This window comes from Gobio gobio, assembly GCF_949357685.1.
Source record: "Gobio gobio genome assembly, chromosome: 20".
NCBI classification, from domain to species: domain Eukaryota; kingdom Metazoa; phylum Chordata; class Actinopteri; order Cypriniformes; family Gobionidae; genus Gobio; species Gobio gobio.
In genome coordinates this window covers 30,641,710-30,661,615 of record NC_137113.1, presented here as the reverse complement: position 1 = coordinate 30,661,615, position 19,906 = coordinate 30,641,710, and the positions used below count along the sequence as shown (strand labels likewise).

Here is a 19,906-nt window from a genome sequence, read left to right as displayed (position 1 = left end):
CGGCCGCGGCGGGACTTAACCGTCGTTTCTTGCCTCTGGCTAGGAGGGCTTTGGAGGCTCGGACTTCAGCACGATCCTAGGCCGGGGGCCCCGAGGGGGAGGCGGCTTACCACGGCTGGAAGAGCGCGATCTGGGGCGGCCGCTCGGTCTTCGCTGTGACAAAGGGGGCCGCGCTGGGCGCTGCGTGGAGCTCGGTGCTGGCTGGTCGCGAGGACGGCGAGCAACGGAGCTATTGCCAGTGCCGGGGCGTCGAGGCAGGAAGAGGTTCATGGCCTGCGTCGTTTTCTGCACTTCAGAGAAGCGGTCGACGATCCCCTTGACCGCTGGTCTGAAGAGCCCAGACGGGGAGAGCGGGGCGTTTAGGAAGGCCGCGCGCTCTGTTTCTCGCATGTCCGCGAGCGTGAGCCAGAGGTGGCGCTCAGCTACCGTGAGGGAGGCCATAGAGCGTCCGATGGCTTGTGCTGCGGTCTTGGTAGCGCGGAGGGAGAGATCCGTCGCGCTTCGCAAATCCGTGATCAACTCAGCGTCACAGCTCCTCTCGTCCAGGTCGCGGAGGAGATTGGCTTGGAGGATTTGCAGCACGGCCATAGAGTGCAGAGCAGACGCAGCTTGACCGGAGGCAGCGAAAGCGCGGCCGATCAGCGATGACGTCACTCTGCAGGCCTTAGACGGGAGGGCAGCCTTTGAACGCGAACCAGAAGGCGGGCAAAGGTGCGCTGCAACCGCCTCTTCCACCGGAGGGATAGCGTTGTAGCCTTTCTCAGCCGCGCCGTCAACTTGTGAGAGCGTCGAAGAAGCCTGAGACGAGACCCTCGCGGAGAATGGCGCATTCCAGGACTTCGCAAGCTCCTCGTGAAGCTCTGGCAGAAAAGGTGCAGTCCTGGCGGCGGGCGCACGGCGGCGACTGTTCAGGAAGCATCCGTCGAGCCGATTCGGCGCTGCCACCTTGGGCGGGGCCCATTCGAGGCCTAGCTGCTCGACAGCCCGGGTGAGAAGGCGCAACAGTTCGGCGTCCTCACCCGCTCGAGAGCGTCCGGAGGCTCGGACTGAAGAGGTCGCGGAAGACCATTCCTCGCTGTCGGAAGCCATGATGGAGCAGCTGTCGGCGCGTTCCGCGGCCGCATCCGCCTCATCCCCAGAGGCGGCAACAGAAATGGCGGCCTGGGGTGGGGGCGGGGAAGGCGAGAGTGAAGCGGGCGGGAGGAGTTCCGGCGAGCTTCTCTCAGCAAACTCCGGAGTCCGCTGCGAGCGGCGCTTTTTTCTGCGCGGCTTAGCAGAGACTGAAGGGATGTTGTCCTCGAACTGATCGAGTCGAGCCCGCAGGGTCGACATCGTCAGTTCCTCGCACTCCAGGCATCCGCCGGCGAGAAGTGCGGCGGCGGCGTGATCACGGCCCAGGCAGAGAGCGCAGATCACATGGCGGTCCCCGGAACTGAGCTGCGCGTGACACGAGCCGCAGGTGGAACGAGACATTTTTAGAAAAACGCTCTGCTCTTTTTGTGAAAAGTGTGACACAGCGGCGACAACACTTGAGCAAGAAAGGATATAGGCTGCCGGATAGCAGAGCAGGCACGGATGGCTGAAGGTGGCGCGATGCTGCCGGCTTCTTCAGGCGCTGTCCTCTGCTTGCTCGTCTGCACGATCACGGCGGCGGGTTCCAGATCCAGCGATGCGAAGGGCTTCGCTGAAGAAAAGAAAATCGAATATGCAGCCCGTGAGCCCTGCTTATATACACGTGGCCACGCCCCACCTGTAGGCAAATGAAGCCAGGTGGGCGCGAAGCGCCCTCATTGGTTGCCACGTCACGCGGGCTCACCGATAGGCTGCTGCAGTTGCCAGCAGAGCAGCCAATAGCACGCTGGTATAGCCTGCTATGGTCTGCCAGGCTGCCGCACTGCGTTGACAATGTTACAAAATTAAGGATAATTTTGGGTTTTTCAGAAATCTCGAAGAAAGAATACTTTCCCGTAGCGTAAGGAACTTACGCAATACGAGAGAACCTCTCGTAAGAGAACTTACGTCATGCTTCCTAATGATATCTCCCAGTGGTAGGTGTGAAATCTCTTCATTTACCGCTACAAACTGATAACGGTCAGATAAGTATGATTTAAACCATGCCAATGCAATTCCACTAATACCAACATAATTTTCAAGTCTATTCAAAAGAATGTTGTGGTCGATAGTATCGAATGCAGCGCTAAGATCGAGTAACACTAATAGAGATATACAGCCACAATCGGATGATAGTAAATCATTTGTAACTCTAATGAGAGCAGTCTCAGTACTATGATACAGTCTAAATCCTGACTGGAAATCCTCACAGATATCATTTCTTTCTAAAAAGGAGCATAATTGTGAGGACACAATACATTTTCTAGTATTTTTGACAGAAAGGGTAGATTGATTTGCCTGTAATTGACTAATTCTGTAGGATCAAGTTGCGTTTTTTTAATAAGTGGTTTAATAATAGCCAACTTGAAAGTTTTCGGTTCATATCCTAATGTCAAGGATGAATGAATGAATGATATTAAGAAGAGGATCTATGACCTCTGGGAGCATCTCTTTCAGTAGCTTAGTCGGTATAGGGTCGAGCATACATGTTATTGATTTTGATGATTTAACAAGTTTAGCCAATTCTTCTTCTCCTATAGCAGTGAATGAGTGTAATTTTTCCTCAGTGACACTAAAATGCTCTGTCTGATGTGATACTGTAGTAGACGGCTGCATGGTTATAATTTTTTTCCTAATATTATCAATCTTACATGTAAAGAAGTTCATAAAGTCAATTACTGCTGTGCTGTTCACAAACATCAGAAGCTTTATTATTGGTTAATTTAGCCACTGTATTGAATAAATACCTACGGTTGTGTTTGTTTTCTTCTAAGAGAGTCGAGAAATAAGCAGGGGCCTATACCATGAAGCCGGTTTAGCTGGCTAGCCAGATATGTTTAAGCTTAGTTTGTGCCAATCCTGGGTTTTAGGTACCATTAAAGTGGTTTGGCTTTTAGCCGTGTTCATCTCCATAGTAACTTACTCTCCACGGCTAACCTGCTCCAGGGCAGGTTATGTTCTGGATAAGACATCTCAAACTGAAATTGGACCAATCAGCTGTGAGCAAAGTGACACGCCTCTGATGCAATAAAGTCACTCCCTCTGTTTCTATCCAAATTAAAGGTCACTATAGCAAATGTTTTTTAAAGACTAACGCATCTGGCTTTTAACAATGCTTATTTATAATAATAATACTTTTGAATGATTTAGATATCATTTATGTAATTATACCCTTATATATTTTAGTTAATCAATCATTAATAGGCACTTAGTTAAAATTAATATTAATAGCCTATATAAAGGTCATACAAATAAGCTTTAAAATCAATAAATAAAGCTATAAAAATGACTACATGTGATCTTAAATGTTCAATTCTCTCTATATATCAACTAAACTAACTTCATAACTTTTACTTGCATTGACGTATAAGATATTTCTTTGTTATCCTCTTTCATAGACAGCTCTTTTCTTCCTGTCTATTTGTTTAAATTCTTAATATTTTTCAATCATGTAATATTCTGCAGAAGAGAGAAATGAATCTCAGTTTCACTGATCCACAGCCTGTGATTGGCTGTTCACTACTGATGTCACAGCTAAACTCCTAAACTCAGGATCAAAGCCTGAGTTGACAGAGAAAGCTGATGATCAGCATCATGGGACCAACAAAGCCTGAATAGGTTGGTTTGGTTTTGTCAACTCAAAACTAATCCTGTAACCCTGAGTTTGTTAAACTACCATCATGGTACAGGCTCTAGATCTAGCAGTTTTTATGGCCTTTCTGTATGCGATCATGTTTTCTTTCCATGAAATGCAAAAACCTCCAGTTTTGTTTTCTTCCAGCTGCGCTCGATTTTTCTGGCTGCTGTTTTAAGGGCCCGGGGACCGAATAGTCCTGAAGGCGACATGGGCGGGTCCAGGAAAGCGTTCTTGTCGAGTCTTTCATTTCAGTTATGTTGAGCCACAAATGCCGCTCCAACACCGTCAAGTTGGCCATACATCTGCTGATCGCCTGAGCGTTGGCCTTGGTAGCGCGCAGGGCCAAGTCAGTGGAAGTGGTGCGGCAGGCCTTGGAAGGGTGCACAGCTTTTGACTGCCATCCTCTGGCGGAGGGCGGGCAAAGGTGTGTAGCGACGGCTTCCTCGAAGGGAGGAAGAGCTTGGTATCCTTTTTTCTGAGCGCCATCGACCACCGAGAGCGCTGGAGAAAAAGAGGATTTGGCGCGAGACGAAAATGGCGCCTTCCACGATTTAGCTAGTTCCTCGTGGACTTCTGGGAAGAAGGGAGCGGGCTTTTGAGCGGTCGGTTGGCGACGGTTCTCAAAAAACCACTCGTCCAGACTGCTTCTCGTGGGCTCCTCGGGTTGAGACCAGTCAATGCCGAGGTCGTCCACGGCCTTCGTGAGCAGGCGCATAAGCTCAGCGTCCACTGAGGTTCTGCCGCCGCTGGCAGTCCGCGTCGAAGTGGCGTGCTCCGAGACGGTATCCGACCACCCGCTTTCGGATGCAGCAAGTGAAAGAGCTCAGCGAGGTGAGTCGCTGAAGAAGAATTAATCTGACTAACCTTGCGAGACAGGGTCTTATATACCCTTGGCTATGCAAATTCTGCTGCCCCTTGTGGCGGGAATATAGAAGGACCTGATTGGTCCGTCCCACCCAGCGGTCTCGCCATAGGTTGCTGCAGTTGCAGCGGCACAGCCAATCAGCACGCAGCAGCTTCCTTCTGAGAGCTGTGCAGCTGCACTGCATGTTATATGGTATTTTTAGGATAAAAATTTGCTTCAATATCTCGTGGAAAGGAATTCCCCATAGCGTTTAGCAAACGCAATACGAGAGTACTCTCGAAAGGGAACTGAAATTAATACAATATCAAAATATTAAAAACTCCAATGTTTTTTAATTACAGAAAAAATGCGATTAATTCATTTTTATTATAATATTTTGTGACTTGAAGTACTTAGAGTGCAGTGTTATGTTGCATCATGCAGTATTTGTCCTGAAAAGTACTTAGTAAATGTGATGTTTGTTACCTAAATAAATTTAAGGTCATCCCTATTTTATGTTCTATTATATTAACATTTAAAAGCACACTATTTTTAGGACTAAAATAACAGTAAAGGAATTCCCAAAAATTAAAAAGGAAAAAAGGAATTAGCAAAAATTAAAACGGAAAAAAAACGGAATTACAAAAATTAAAACGGAAATAGCTGAATTTGGGAAAAAATAAAACCGATTTTATAAGGCCCTAGATTTATCTGACTTCTGTGACGTGAGACCGCTAGTAGACGGTGGGTTTAGCCAGTTTGTCTGCTTCCTGACCTGGGCCCCAGTTAGTCAAGGTTTAGCTCTAAAACTATGTGCCAAATTACTAGAGAGAAGAGGGCACCACCCCAGGAAGGATGGATGCCATCCTTTTTCAACAGGTCGGGTCTGCCTCAAAAGCTTTTCCAATTGTCTATGAACCCCATGTTATTTTGCGGACACCACTTAGACAGCCAGCCACTGAGTGATGATAGTCTGCTAGGTATCTCATCACTCCTTCTAATGGGGAGGGGACTAGAACAAAAAACATAATAAAGGCAGGCATCTCGAGATTCTCAGCGGGGCGCCTCACTTGGGCAGGGCTTATATGCTCTGAGAATGGACACTGCACTAGGGATACAAAACACACCAGTCTGTTACGTCCCAGTAACAAGCTCCTATATATAGCACAGTGCACAAGCACTGTAATGTTATGGCAGGGGCGATTCTAGGATTTTCATTTAAAAAAAAATGGTAACACTTTAGTTTAGGGTTCAATTCTCACTATTAACTAGAGCTTATTAGTATGCATATTAGGATATTGGCTGTTTATTATTACTTGTACTTATAAAGCAAATATTAATGCCTTATTCTGCTTGACCATATTGTACATCCCTTAATCATACAATGTAGGCAGGTCTATAATCACGGAGATCCCAAATGTGAGGTAGTTAGGGGGGTTTGGGGGGCATGGCCCCTTGAGAAAATGTTGATTTCTATGATCTACATATGTGCATTTTAAGATGTTCTGAACGCCAAAAAAATAGATAACAATAGCTTGAAAACCATGTCAGTGGGAAGAAAAGACTGATAAAGTTTTTCCATTTTTGTCAGTCAAATTAAACGCATGTTTTACTGATATTTATGTTTTATGAATCATTTTTGTAGATGAATCATCATGATAATTTACTGAAGGCTAACAGGAAAGCTAGGTAACTAAATGTATTAAATTAATTCACAATATGCACACATTCATTACTAATCTTATGCCCAATACAGGCTGAAAAAAGTTGAGCTTTTTTATTTACTGAAGGCTACACATGGAATTATTAATTTAAAATATGCACACATTCATTACTATTAATCTTATGCCTAATCTGAAGAAAACAGCTTTGTTAATATTTCTTGTTAATTAATTATATTATAAATTACATTACATAGGCCTATTTCAAATAAAAATTGCGAAATTAGACAAAAGTTTATTAATTTGCCTGAATATTTTTGTTCTTTGTTTAACATTTCTGACTTACAGAAGCAGCTGTCAAATATGAAATGTTTAGTTTAGCTACGCACTTGACCTGGCTAAAATTCGTGCTCAGCCTCAGCAGCTTCTGTGAACATAAAGCCCACCCACTCTGATTTTGATTGGTTTTCTCAAATATTTTGACATTGACAAGCGGTGACAGACCAATGAGGCTCAGATTAACGCACACACTTGTTTCTGATGTGTGCTCTGTTCGACTCCACTGCGGCTTGAAGAACACGCTGATTAATGCAGATTAAAAGACGGGACGAAGCCGCAGCCTCCCGCCAGTTTCATATGTTTGAAAGGTTAATCACACATTTTTTTTAGGGGGGCTGGACAGAAGTTTAGGGGGGGCTGAAGCCCCCCTAAAAAGGGCCTAGTGACACCCATGTGTTACAGTAAGGGAACATTTTCCCACTGTCACATCCCTAACGGGTAAAAAGGCTAAAACATTTTGATTCTATTATTCTATTTTCCACAATGTCAAACTAACGCAGCTTAAACCAAAATGCAAGGAAAATAAAAATAAAAGAAAGTATTGTATTTCGACAGATTTTATAGTGTAAACATTCAAGCCCGAATGAGAACCATTTTGATGGGGAGGCCAGGTGTGTGAAAAAACAAAACAAAATAAAACAAATATTCGAATTCCAAAATTGAAAATCGAATACCAACCGACCGAACTAATATTCTGGTACAGCCCTAGTATTCACCAAATATCAGATTGGACTTCATTTACAAAGCGGATCTGAATCCCACATCATGTTTGTTTTCTTTATTTTGCAAAAAGCACAACATTTAGTTTTTATTAAGAGTATACACAAATAAAAGTAGAAACTTAAAGGGATGCTTCACCGCTGAAAAGATGAATATGTATTTAAATTGGGTAATTTATGTAGTAGAAATGTGAAATTATTTTAGAAGTTTGTACCTTCTAGCCATGAGAAAAGCCAGAAAATTTATTTTTGGCTCATGTTGATGAAAGACAACAACTCCCAGAACGCACTTGCTTCGCTGCCCCCTCGAGGCCACTCCCAAGCCACGCCTACCGGTTACATCACTTGCCCCCACCGTCGTTTTCATTTTATTGTAATAAAATCATTTAGTTTGGTTAGAGAACAGACACCACAATTAAAAACTGAATGTGTCTGACTAATACAGCATGAGCCGAACGAGAGTCATGCCTTTCATGGGAATTCATGAAAATACTTGCTTTGATCCGCACTGCTCCGTTATTAATGCCCGAGCGGCCGTACACATTTTACATTCTGTGAGTGAGATCCCGCCCCCTATGGGTGGGTTGAAAACATGCGGATCTAGCTCCTACTACTGGCTGTAGTCTCTAGCCTCTGGCCAAAAAAGCCTCAGATGAGGCTAAATGAAAAAACATTTCCTGACAAAAAATAGAAATCACTCGTTTCTGCGTTATGAATCAGTGAGTCGAATCATGATTCGGATCGCGTGTCAAACCGCCAATTTGGCGATCCAAACTGCTGATTCGACTCACTGATTCATAACGCTTCGAAGCTTCATGATTCTGTGTTTTGAAATCGTCATCACTATATAAGTCGTTATTTAGGGTTTTTTTGCACACAAAAACTATTCTCGCCGATTCATAAAGTTATTGTAGAACCACTGTAGTGAGATGGCCTTTGTAACGACGTCTTTAGTACCTTTTAGGGGTCTTGAGAGTGAACCGTGCATTGTGCCAATGGAGGCCTTTCAGAGCCATCAGATTTCAACTAAAATATCTTCATTTGTGTTCCGAAGATCAACGGAGGTCTTACGGGTGTCGAACGACATGAGGTTAAGTAATTAATTAAGAATTTTCATTTTTGGGTGAACTAACCCTTTAATATTTTACACTTTTAAATGTCCTTTTAACCTCCTGGGACCCAGGAATAGACTTTTGTCCCAGGAATAGACTTTTGTCTGCAAAATAACATGGGGTTCATAGACGATTGGAAAAGCTTTTGGGGCAGACCTGACCTGTTGAAGAAGGATAGTGTGAAGCTGATAAAAAGCGGAAAAGTGACGGAGAAGCGGAAAGTGACGAAGAGCGGCGGAGAATGCCGAGTGAAGGCGGAAGAAAGTGAAACTCACATGGCAGATACATGCACGCTAGGGATGGCTCGATACCACAATTTTGGCTTCGGTACGGTACCACAATCTAATACCGAAGTACCGATATTAAATCGATACCATACAGGGTCTGAATTTTGATGCGGGTATTGCGCATAATTTTACTCACTCTCGCAAGTTTTGGGTTTATGAAGCGGGAAATTACCGCAAATGTTTATTATTAAATTAATCAACAAAGATTATCACATTAATCAGTCATTTGGAAACTTTTTTGTAAGTAATTTCAGCATTACTGCGCGTCTCCATTCTCTCAAAATGAGCAAATTGCTTCTGGCTTCAAAAGACATCATGCATGGACTATAAAAGCAGTCTGCACGCTCAGATTCAACACTTTCGCTTCCGTTGCGGGACAGCTGACGGAAATCACTGCCCACGTCTTTTTAAACCTCGCCAATTTGAACATGCAAGCGATTTTATAGCATTTCGTAATACATATGGGATGAGAGCTCTTTGAGAGAGAGCTTTCTTTGCGCTCATGCCAACAACAAACACACACACACACACACACACACGCACACAGACACAGGCCTAAAGAGCTCAGGCCTAAAGAGCTCGCGCATTCCAAATTAAATTGTTTTTCCTCAGTCAAATACACACAAAATTATGTCAAAAATGTCAATCTTTAGTGAGTAGTCACATAAACAGAGTTGGGTATGTCTTTCGCGGATGTAAATAGTGCAATAGTATGCGTGCAAATATTAGGTCTAAAGTAACGTCACTGGTTGAAACGAACGCTGGAGATTTCATTATATTTAAACGATACGATCTTATGTATGTGCGTTAATCAGTGTTAAAAGAAAAATGTCTAAATTAGATCGTTAGAATTATGCACTCACCTGTCGATCTCATAATGTCTTACAAGTCAGGAATTAAGTGACCGATGCTTGGCAAGGTTTGATGGTTCTTCAGCAGTTTTATAAGCAAAGTAATTCCAAGTTTCACGTCTACTCCTCTTTTTTTAATGAGTTTTGTGCGTGTTGAGTGAGATTCAACTGCTGTATTCATCTTGTTCTGTTGCCACATTTGCCGGTTTCACGTCAGTTTGGGTAGCGCGCTGCCACCTAGCGGTGTACTTCGGAACAGCAGCATATACCGAAATGAGCAAAATCATGATATCGTACCGTTTGAAATAAAATATATACCGGTATTTTTCCAGTATACCGCGCATCCCTAATGCACGCAGAGTTAGAGTGCAGAGAAAAGCTGAAGAGACGCGATCGCCACAGTGAGTTAACGGCGCGAATTAAAGATGCAAGTAACTTCTGCATGAAAATGGATGTATGCAGAAAGTTTAAAAGACTGCAGTGAGTAAAACACAAGATGGGAAACGCATCAGAAATTGGTCATCTCAGGGACACTGATGGTATGATAATATCTCTCTTTAATTATATGGAAGACTGATTATGGCTTAAATCTGTTTTATTTGATTATTATAATGGACAATATAGAGAAGATTGGTTATTATATCATGCTGTGTTTAAGTGCATGATGCATAGTTTCGTGTGTTTATAAAAAAATGCAGCTTTGTGTATTCAGAAGAACTGAAATAGTGACATATACCACTGGTACTTAAATAGTTCATGGGAAAAATGGTAATATTATGTTTATTAAGAAAGGAAAGTAAGCTTAAATATATAAATGAGCAAATTGAGAGACAGTTGTATTTGGAAAAGTCTTTATTTACATTGTTTGTTCACATTTAAAAATGTAATCTTGAGTATTTATGTATTCTTTTCTTTGTGTGTTGTTTTCTTTTTAAGGTTATCAACCTTATCGAATCATTGAGCCAAACTGTAAAATTACTGTCTGACCTGACAAAATTACTAAATACAAGAGCTGAAAAGTGATTTGGAGTTTCCCTTTGTCCCTTGTGGTTGACTGATGCTTTTGTCGAGTTAGAAGCAAGTACTGATGCAAAAATTCCCAGATAACTCGACAGATAGCATCCATCCCTCTTGGGGTGGTGCCGCTCTTCTCTCTAGTAATTTGGTACATAGTCTTAGAGCTAAACCTTGACTCACTTGGGCCCAGGTCAGGAAGCAGACAAACTGGCTAAACCGAACGTCTGCTAGCTGTCTCACGTCACCAGACTCTTTCACCTAGATATTATCACATAGAGACTGTGTCTGTTCCCCGAATTAGCAAATACAAAAAAAAACATCAAAACCATTCAACTGTAAAAATTTAATTGATGTCTAACTAGACATGTGCCGGTAAACGGTAATACAATATACCGCAATAATGAACATGCACAATATTGTTATCGTGGGCACTTCAAAATACTGTGAATAATTATTTATTACGAATTATTCATATTTTTAGAATTAATTTTAAGAATACTTTACCCATCAACCGTTTAAAATGAAAAACACGTCAAAGAGGAACGCGCACTGATGTAAATAGACCGTGCATGAGCCGAGCACATGGCGGAATGAGGAGACACGCTGAAGTGCACATTCATTCTTCGACAGCAGAGGGCGCTGACGGAACAGCAGAAATGCAGCCGTTTCTCCAGTAATCACATAACCTAATACATAATACATAATACTTAAAGACTTAAGGCTATTCATTTTCAAACTTGCATTTTATATTTTAATCTGGACTAAATTACATGCCCTTGAATATGTTCTGACTGTTGTTCAATCACACACTTTACAAGGCTCCAGTATTTAACATTAGTTCCTTCATTAACAAACTGACAATGAAAAATACTTCTAAAGAATGAATTAATCTTAGTTAAATGTACATTTCAGCATACCTATTGTTCTTTATAATTCTTTTGCACTTTAATCTGTTTTAAATATTTGTTTACTTTATACATTTTTGTGTATTGCTTTATTGTATTTAAATGTTTGGTTCTTTTGTTATAAGAAAGTGATTTAACCTGTTATAGTATGACAACACTTTTTTTGCAACTTATTTCAATATCGTGATAATACCGTATACCGTGATAAAAGCTTCAGCAATTAATCGCAACATGAAAATTTGATACCGGCACATGCCTATGTCTAACAAATAAACAACAGATATAATACAGATGAACAATTGATAAAGCTCGGGTTGCTGAATATTCGATCCCTTTCCCCAAAAGCGCTTATTGTTAATGATATCATTACAGATAATAATCTAGATGTGCTGTGTTTGACAGAAACCTGGCTAAAACCTGACGACTACATTACTTTAAATGAGTCCACTCCCCAAGATTACTGTTATAAACACGAACCGCGTCTGAAAGGTAAAGGGGGAGGGGTTGCTGTAATTTATAATAATATCTTTAGTATTACTCAGAAGTCAAGTATTGGTGTTTTATGTAACATTATGTAGTGTAAATGATAAATCCCATCTAACATTTGTGTTAGCTACTGTATACAGGCCACCAGGGCACAATACAGACTTTATCAAAGAATTTGCTGATTTTCTATCAGAGTTAGTTCTGGCTGTAGATAAAGTACTAATTGTTGGTGATTTTAATATCCATGTAGACAACGAAAAAGACGCATTTGGATTAGCATTTAAAGACATTCTAAACTCTATTGGAGTTAGGCAACACGTCAGGATCCACTCATCGCCATAACCATACTTTAGACGACCTAATATTGTCACATGGAATAAATGTTGATACCGTTGAAATTCTGCAGCAGAGCCGCCACTAAAGATTGCTTTTTAAATAATCTTCCTCATCAGTATCATCTCCTCAGCATGCCAGATAGCTTAGAAGAACTCGATGTTGCAACAGAAACTATTGACTCTCTCTTTTCCAGTACTTTGGACACAGTTGCTCCCTTGCGCTTAAAGAAGATTAAAGAAAATAGTCCAACGCCATGGTACAACGAGCACACTTGGGCCCTTAAAATAGCAGCCAGAAAAATGGAGCGCAGCTGGAAGAAAACAAAACTAGAGGTCTTTCGTAATTCGTGGAAAGAGAGCATTATCGCATACAGAAAGGCCGTAAAAACTGCTTTCGTTGAAGTGAACTCCATTAAATGTGCATATAGCGTGGGAATTGAAGATCGGATTTATATTCATTTTTCTGAGAGGTGTAAGGTAAGACAAACTGCATGTTTTTTTATTTGTTTAGATTGTGTTGCCCGTTTCGTTTGTGCGCGCCGTTGCGATCTGCCTGCCTCTTGTCCAAAATGCCTTTTTACTATGTTGGTGATAGTAGGCTAAACGTTTAAATGATGCTTTAAGTGTTTTATATGGATTTTATAAGCAAGACAAGTCAAGTGTTGATTTCTAGGCAGAATGCTAGATCTAACGAGCCGTAACTGACAAAAATAACTGTCAATGTTACCCTTCCGGTCAAATATTGCGCTGCAAACATCAATAGCAGCTTTAAGTTGTCAATGTTTAGTCAGTTGTCAAGAGGGCTGACCTCTTGTAACCAAGTAGCTCCCTTTTTAGGTACGAAGTCGTTATCGGAGGCTGACATGCTGCTCTTTGTGTATACTCTGACTCTGTTGTTGTGCGCGCTAGGGAACGTAAATGCGCCATCGCGTCGCTATATCATTGATATCACGATATGACACTTTATCATGTAAAAATGTATACCGGTATGATATGGCACACCCCTAATGGATAGTATGCAAATTGGGGCGCAGCATAAAACTTTGTATTCACATACACCGATCAGGCATAACATTCTGACCACCTTCCTAATATTGTTTTGGTCTCCCTTTTGCTACCCAAATAGCTCTGACCCGTTGAGGCATGGACTCCACTAGACCCCTGAAGTTATGCTGTGGTATCTGGTACCAAGATGTTAGCAGCATATCCTTCAAGTCCTGTAAGTTGCAAGGTGGGCCCTCCATAGATCGGACTTGTTTGTTCAGCACATCCCACAGATGCTCGATTGGATTGAGATCTGGGTAATTTGGAGGCCAAGTCAACACCTCAAACTTGTTGTTGTGCTCCTCAAACCAATCCTGAAACATTTTCGCTTTGTGACAGGGCGCATTAACTTGCTAAAAGATGCCACAGCCACCAGGGAATACCTGGTTTCCATGAAAGGTCTGCAACAATGCTTAGGTAGGTGGTACCTGTCAAAGGAACATCCACAGGGATGGCAGGACCCAAGGTTCCCCAGAAAAATATTGCCCAAAGCATCACACTGCCTCCACTGGCTTGCCTTCCCATAGTGCATCCTGGTGCCATGTGTTCCCCAGTTAAGCAATGCACCTGGACATCCACATGAAGAAAACGTGATTCATCAGACCAGGCCACCTTCTTCCATTGCTCCGTGGTCCAGTTCTGATGCTCACGTGCCCACTGTTGGCGCTTTCGGCAGTGGACTGGGGTCAGGATGGGCACCCTGACTGGTCTGCGGCTATGCAGCCCCATACACAACAAACTGCAATGTACTGTGTATTCTGACACCTTTCTATCAGAACCAGCATTAACTTCTTGAGCAATTTGAACTACTGTAGCTCGTTTATTTGATCGGACCACATGGCCTTGGGCGCCCATGACCTGGTCGCTGGTTCACCACTGTACCTTCCTTGGACCACTTTTGATAGATACTGACAGAGCAGGCCAGGAACACCCCACAAGAGCTGCAGTTTTGGAGATGCTCTGACCCAGTCGTCTAGCCATCACAATTTGGCACTTGTTAAACTCGCTCAAATCCTTACGTTTGCCCATTTTTCCTGCGTCTAACACATCAACTTTGAGGACAAAATGTTCACTTGCTGCCTAATATATCCCACCAACTAACTAAATGAAGAGATCAACTTTACATGTTGTGAACATCATGTTATAATGTTATGCCTGATCGGTGTATATTTTCACAGTAATACTATTGTGAAAATATTATATTTTGTGTACATAGGTGAATGTAAATCATTCAAAGAGATGTATATGCGATGCCTCAGAGACAACCATTTTGACAACTCATGCTGTCGGACAGAGTCAAAGGAGTATCTGGAGTGCAGGATGGACAGGTGAGTTTTTCCTAATATGAGTTAAGCTGAAGTTGGAAAATTCAGGTCAAATACATTAGGAACTAATCATAAATGTTTTATTCACTTCACAGACAGTTAATGGCAAAGGAACCCCTTGAAAAACTTGGCTTTAAGGACTTGATGGAGGATCCAACGGAAGAAAATTAAACAAAATATAATTTGGGCTGATGTTTATGTTTTCTTGTTTTGATCAGTTTTATTTTATGTCTCTCTCTGTATCACCTGGTAATCTGCTATATGCGTTGTGCATATTAACAAGCATCTGTATAAACAAAAATTGGTGTGTATGTGATAAATCATCATTATGCTACTGGTCAGACACTGACACTTTGGAGGTTTGGTTTTGTAGAATTATCTGTTAAAAGGGTTTTAATAATTTGAAGTTTGTTCTTATTACTGGAGCTTTAAATATTGCATAACTGCTATGAACAGCCTTAATCATATAACAAAAAAAATTATGTAAATAATAGGGATGCCACAATTCTCAATATAATACTGAACCGTTCAGTATAGCATTCACGGTTCAAACACTTTTTCTACACATTCTATCATTTGCCTCCATCCCAATATACTGATCAACGCGATGTACATTAACATCACACGTTAGTGGTAGAGTTATACTTGCGGAACACTATAGTTATTCACAATCACGGAAGTTCATTATTTGCATGCGTTTTAAAGCCTTGCCGGTTAAACATTTCATGCGCTGAGCGCGCGCACTAAAAGCCTATCAAACTAATAGTTTCAGCGGTTTGGATCGCCAAAGTCACGTGATTTCAGCAGCTTGGCGGTTTGACACGCGATCCGAATCATGATTCGACTAGCTGATTCATAATGCTTCGAAGCTTCATGATGCTGTGTTTTGAAATCGGTCATCACTATATTAGTCGTTATTTATGGGTTTTTTTGCGCACAAAAACTATTCTCGTCGCTTCATAAAGTTATTGTAGAACCACTGTAGTGAGATGGACTTTGTAATGACGTCTTTAGTATCTTTTATGGGTCTTGAGAGTGTAAAGTGCATTGTGCCAATGTGCCTTTCTGAGCCATCGGATTTCAGCTAAAATATCTTCATTTGTGTTCCAAAGATGAACGGAGGTCTTACGGGTGTCGAACGACATGATGGTAAGTAATTAATGACACAATTTTCATTTTTGGGTGAACTAACCCTTTAAATTGACAGCAGTGCAGTCTAGTGAACATGCTGCCGCTTGTCCTTAAAGGGACAGTTCATCTCTAAAATTATGTCTTTATTTACTCACGCTAATGTTGTTCCAAACCTGTATTAATTTCTTCAGTTGAACAGACAGTTGAAGGTAGCCATTTACTTCCATATTTTTATGTCCTACAATGGTGACCAGCAACTGGTTGTTTTCCAACATTCTTCAAAATATATTTTATGTCCAACAGAAGAAAGAACTTTATTCAGGTTTAAAACTACTTGAGCGTGAGTAATCGATGACAGAATTTTCATTTGAGTGAACAAAGAGAAAATCACTCACTGCTCTTGACTGAAAAACTTTAAAGGTCCCATGGCATGAAATTTTCATTTTATTGAGTTTTTTCAACATTAATATGAGTTCCACTAGCCTGAATATTGTCCCCAAGTGGCTAGAAATTTTGATCGGTGTAAACCGAGTTCTGGGTGTCTTTCTCTGCCTTCGAGAAAATTACAGCCCAGACGAGCTGATCTTGAATTTTCCTGTTATGACATCATAACCGGAACGGTTACCTCACCTTTCCTCCGCCCAGAGAATTTGGCACAACCATGCGAGCGCCATATTTGTTTGTCCTCGAGAGATCATGGCTTGTGAACGAGTGAATGCTGGCAGTTTCTCAATGTTTGGATGAACAAATGAAAACAGAAATCTTTTTTCAGTTCCTTCTGATCTGTGATTTATTATTCGTGCTGTGGCTTCTCTCCCGACAGAACGTTTTTTTTCTATCTTGTGAGTCAGTGTTTTTGTACGTCCTCGTCGCGTCTATCAGTTCTAAAATGTGCATACAGTCATGAGTTTCTGCTCAACATCGGCAGAGCCACATCTTTAGAGATAAACCTCACGCACGCCGAAGCTCGGCCTGCACTGACCGGTCGCCCTTCAACATCACCGACCCCAAGTACAGCATCTGGCCCACAGCGGAGGCACCAAACGTGGCCCGAGAATAAGCAGAAGGGGAGTAAGCGTGAGCGTATCTGGGCTAGGCTAGCCAGCAATCCCCACAATAAACTGGATTACATTCGAATAAGGAGGACGACGGACTCGCCGTGACTGGGACTCGTCTTGATTCAGAACTCTCAGATACAAACAAACTAAACTTGCGCTTGACAGCGCTCTCACAATTCAGTACAATATCACTTTGTTAGCAATCTCTCCGTCTCTGGTCCATTGATGTCCGGTTCACAAACAAATCTTTCTTTTGAACCGGTTCTTTTTAGTGAGCCGGTCGAACCAGTTCACCAAATCGGACTGAATCGTTCTAAGCAGTTCGCGTCCAGTGTTGGTGTTTGCGTTATATGATATAAAACACAGAATATAACAGACAACATGCACAATTTATTGAAAAATGTCAAGTATTCCAACTGTTCCGAGGCCAAACGATTAGTTTGTGTGAAGAAAAGACCCAAAAGCGATCTGCGTTTCCATCCGCACCGCGTAGTGAAGACGCCACAGGTACGGCCATACCCCTCGGCGTCAGTCTATAGACGAACTGGGAACTCCATTGCTTTCAATGGGAAACCTTTGCCGGTATTCTATCGGTATGAAATCTCGCTGAAGAAGTCTCATTCAGAATACATCGCGATGTTTGGCATCAGTGCACGTGTGCCACATGTTGGTGAGTAGCCATGAATGTTGGATATAAAGTATTTTCTGTCGTTATTGATCAGATTATGTTCAGTCACTGCATTATATCTTTCTTTTCCACTCAGGCTTCGCATTTCTTTGCTTTCTAAATCAACACACCTTGCTAATAGGGCGATTAAACACTGTCACGTGACGTGCTATAGACCTTTTAAACAGTTATTCATATTTAATAATAACAACTAGTGTAGTTCCAACGTGGCATTTGTAGTAGAAGCACAATAAAAACAACACTTGCCATGCTTTTAGCTGTAACCTTAGTTGTAATGTGATGTTTGTTGTAAATAGACAGTAACCACAACACTTACCATGCTTTTACCACAGTATTGGTAGTTTAAATGTGATGTTTGTTGTAAATAGACAGTAACCACAACACTTACCATGCTTTTACCACAGTATCGATAGTTTAAATGTGATGTTTGTTGTAAAGAGACAGTAACTAAATGTGATGTTTGTTGTAAATAGACAGTAACCACAACACTTACCATGCTTTTACCACAGTATCGATAGTTTAAATGTGATGTTTGTTGTAAAGAGACAGTAACCACAACACTTACCATGCTTTTACCACAGTATTGGTAGTTTAAATGTGATGTTTGTTGTAAATAGACAGTAACCACAACACTTACCATGCTTTTACCACAGTACTGGTAGTTTAATGTGATGTTTGTTGTAAATAGACAGTAACCACAACACTTACCATGCTTTTACCACAGTACTGGTAGTTTAATGTGATGTTTGTTGTAAATAGACAGTAACCACAACACTTACCATGCTTTTACCACAGTATTGGTAGTTTAAATGTGATGTTTGTTGTAAATAGACAGTAACCACAACACTTACCATGCTTTTACCACAGTATCGGTAGTTTTAATGTGATGTTTGTTGTAAATAGACAGTAACCACAACACTTTTAATGTAAAATCCAAATATTGTGATGTAAATAGTACTTTGTCCTGTATATAATGTATGTGTTATATATATTATGACTTTTTCTCTTTCTTTTTTTTTAACCTGAAAAGACCAAAAGGGCCTTTCGGACTCAGTCAGTCCATTCTTGTTCATGGAAAAGTAATGGAGAAGACCGAAAGCAGCAACAGCAAATATTTGCAATGGTAAGTATGTGTTGGTTTGAACTCTTTATCAAGCATTTTTTGTTTCTTAAACATATTCTTACAAACCCCATGGCTCAATCAGTAAGAACATACTCTCAAAGTCTTAATAATTCACAAGATTTAACAAGCTGTCAAATTCATATGATACTCGTACATATTTGTACAAATACTCGTACATAATCCTGCAGCTTTTACTCCGACTCCTGCCATTGGCTACAGCCTCAATTCCTGTACATATTTATCATGATTTTTGTAAATCAGTTGCGCCCCTTCTTGGAAAGCAGTCCCAGAAAGAAAAGTTTATATTAGGTCCAATGTATTCTTTAAAATGATTACAAATTGGGCCATTGGGGAGGTCTCTTCACACCTCATGACCTACATCTGTTTGCAAGAGTGGAAATGCTCACATAAAATCAGATATTCAATTATTTTTTCATCAGTTGCACTGCTGATAATGTCCCGTTTGCATGTAAATAATTTACGTGATCAAAAGATCAAGTGAATAATCAACATTTTTAAACAAATTCATGTGCTATTAAAAATATACTTTTAATAATGGAAATGCACACCTATCAGTGAACTTGTTACATAAATGTATTTAACATTTAATTATGCAACACTTTTTACAGAAGGAAATCCTACAGTAATGTAAAGGGAAAACATCATCATCATGTCCTGTCCTGGGCACACTGGGCAACATGTGTCCTCCAACATATTCGATCTGTGGCCACGTTCTTCACATCTTCTCATGGAACACCTGCATTCTTCAGGTCTTCACGAAACATCTGTCTCATGTCTTCCTTGGTCTTCCCTGTCTCCTGCGTCTTCCTGGTTGTGTCCACTTCATAACTGTTTTGGGGTGTTGTTGTTTGGGCATGCGTAGGATATGTCCAGTGAGGTGCACCCTTTGCTATGTCACAGTTTTCTCAAAGTCTTCACGTGCAGTACCACTCCTCCTCATGATCTCTTCGATATATGCAGAACCAATATTCATAAACTGTACTTGATGTCTGCTTATGCCTTCATCAAAACAGCATCAGTGCTCATCAGGAGTTTTAGTAAAGGACATATTTACTGCCATCGACTTCATGTTGCTATAGTCCAATGTATATATCTGCATTTGTATATTTGCATATATATGCATTTGTATAACAGTGTTTGTTTGAACAAATGAAGATAGTGAGAGTGAACACCTTTTGAAATCAATATGTATTCATTAAACCTTTTATTACA

General features: G+C 41.3%; 1 protein-coding gene across 1 annotated transcript in view; it reads left to right on the top strand.

Moving 5' to 3' along the window:
* Nucleotides 1-19,906, top strand: part of cox19 (cytochrome c oxidase assembly factor COX19) — a 67,606-nt gene that overhangs the window by 47,287 nt on the left and 413 nt on the right. The window contains exons 2-5 of the mRNA XM_079801201.1: nt 14,565-14,676; nt 14,769-15,822; nt 18,581-18,673; nt 19,303-19,906. The exon at nt 19,303-19,906 is cut by the window's right edge and continues 413 nt beyond it. Of these exons, the coding sequence (XP_079657327.1) occupies nt 14,565-14,676; nt 14,769-14,844 (188 nt within the window). The 3' untranslated portion in view covers nt 14,845-15,822; nt 18,581-18,673; nt 19,303-19,906. The remainder of the gene's footprint in view (nt 1-14,564; nt 14,677-14,768; nt 15,823-18,580; nt 18,674-19,302) is intronic.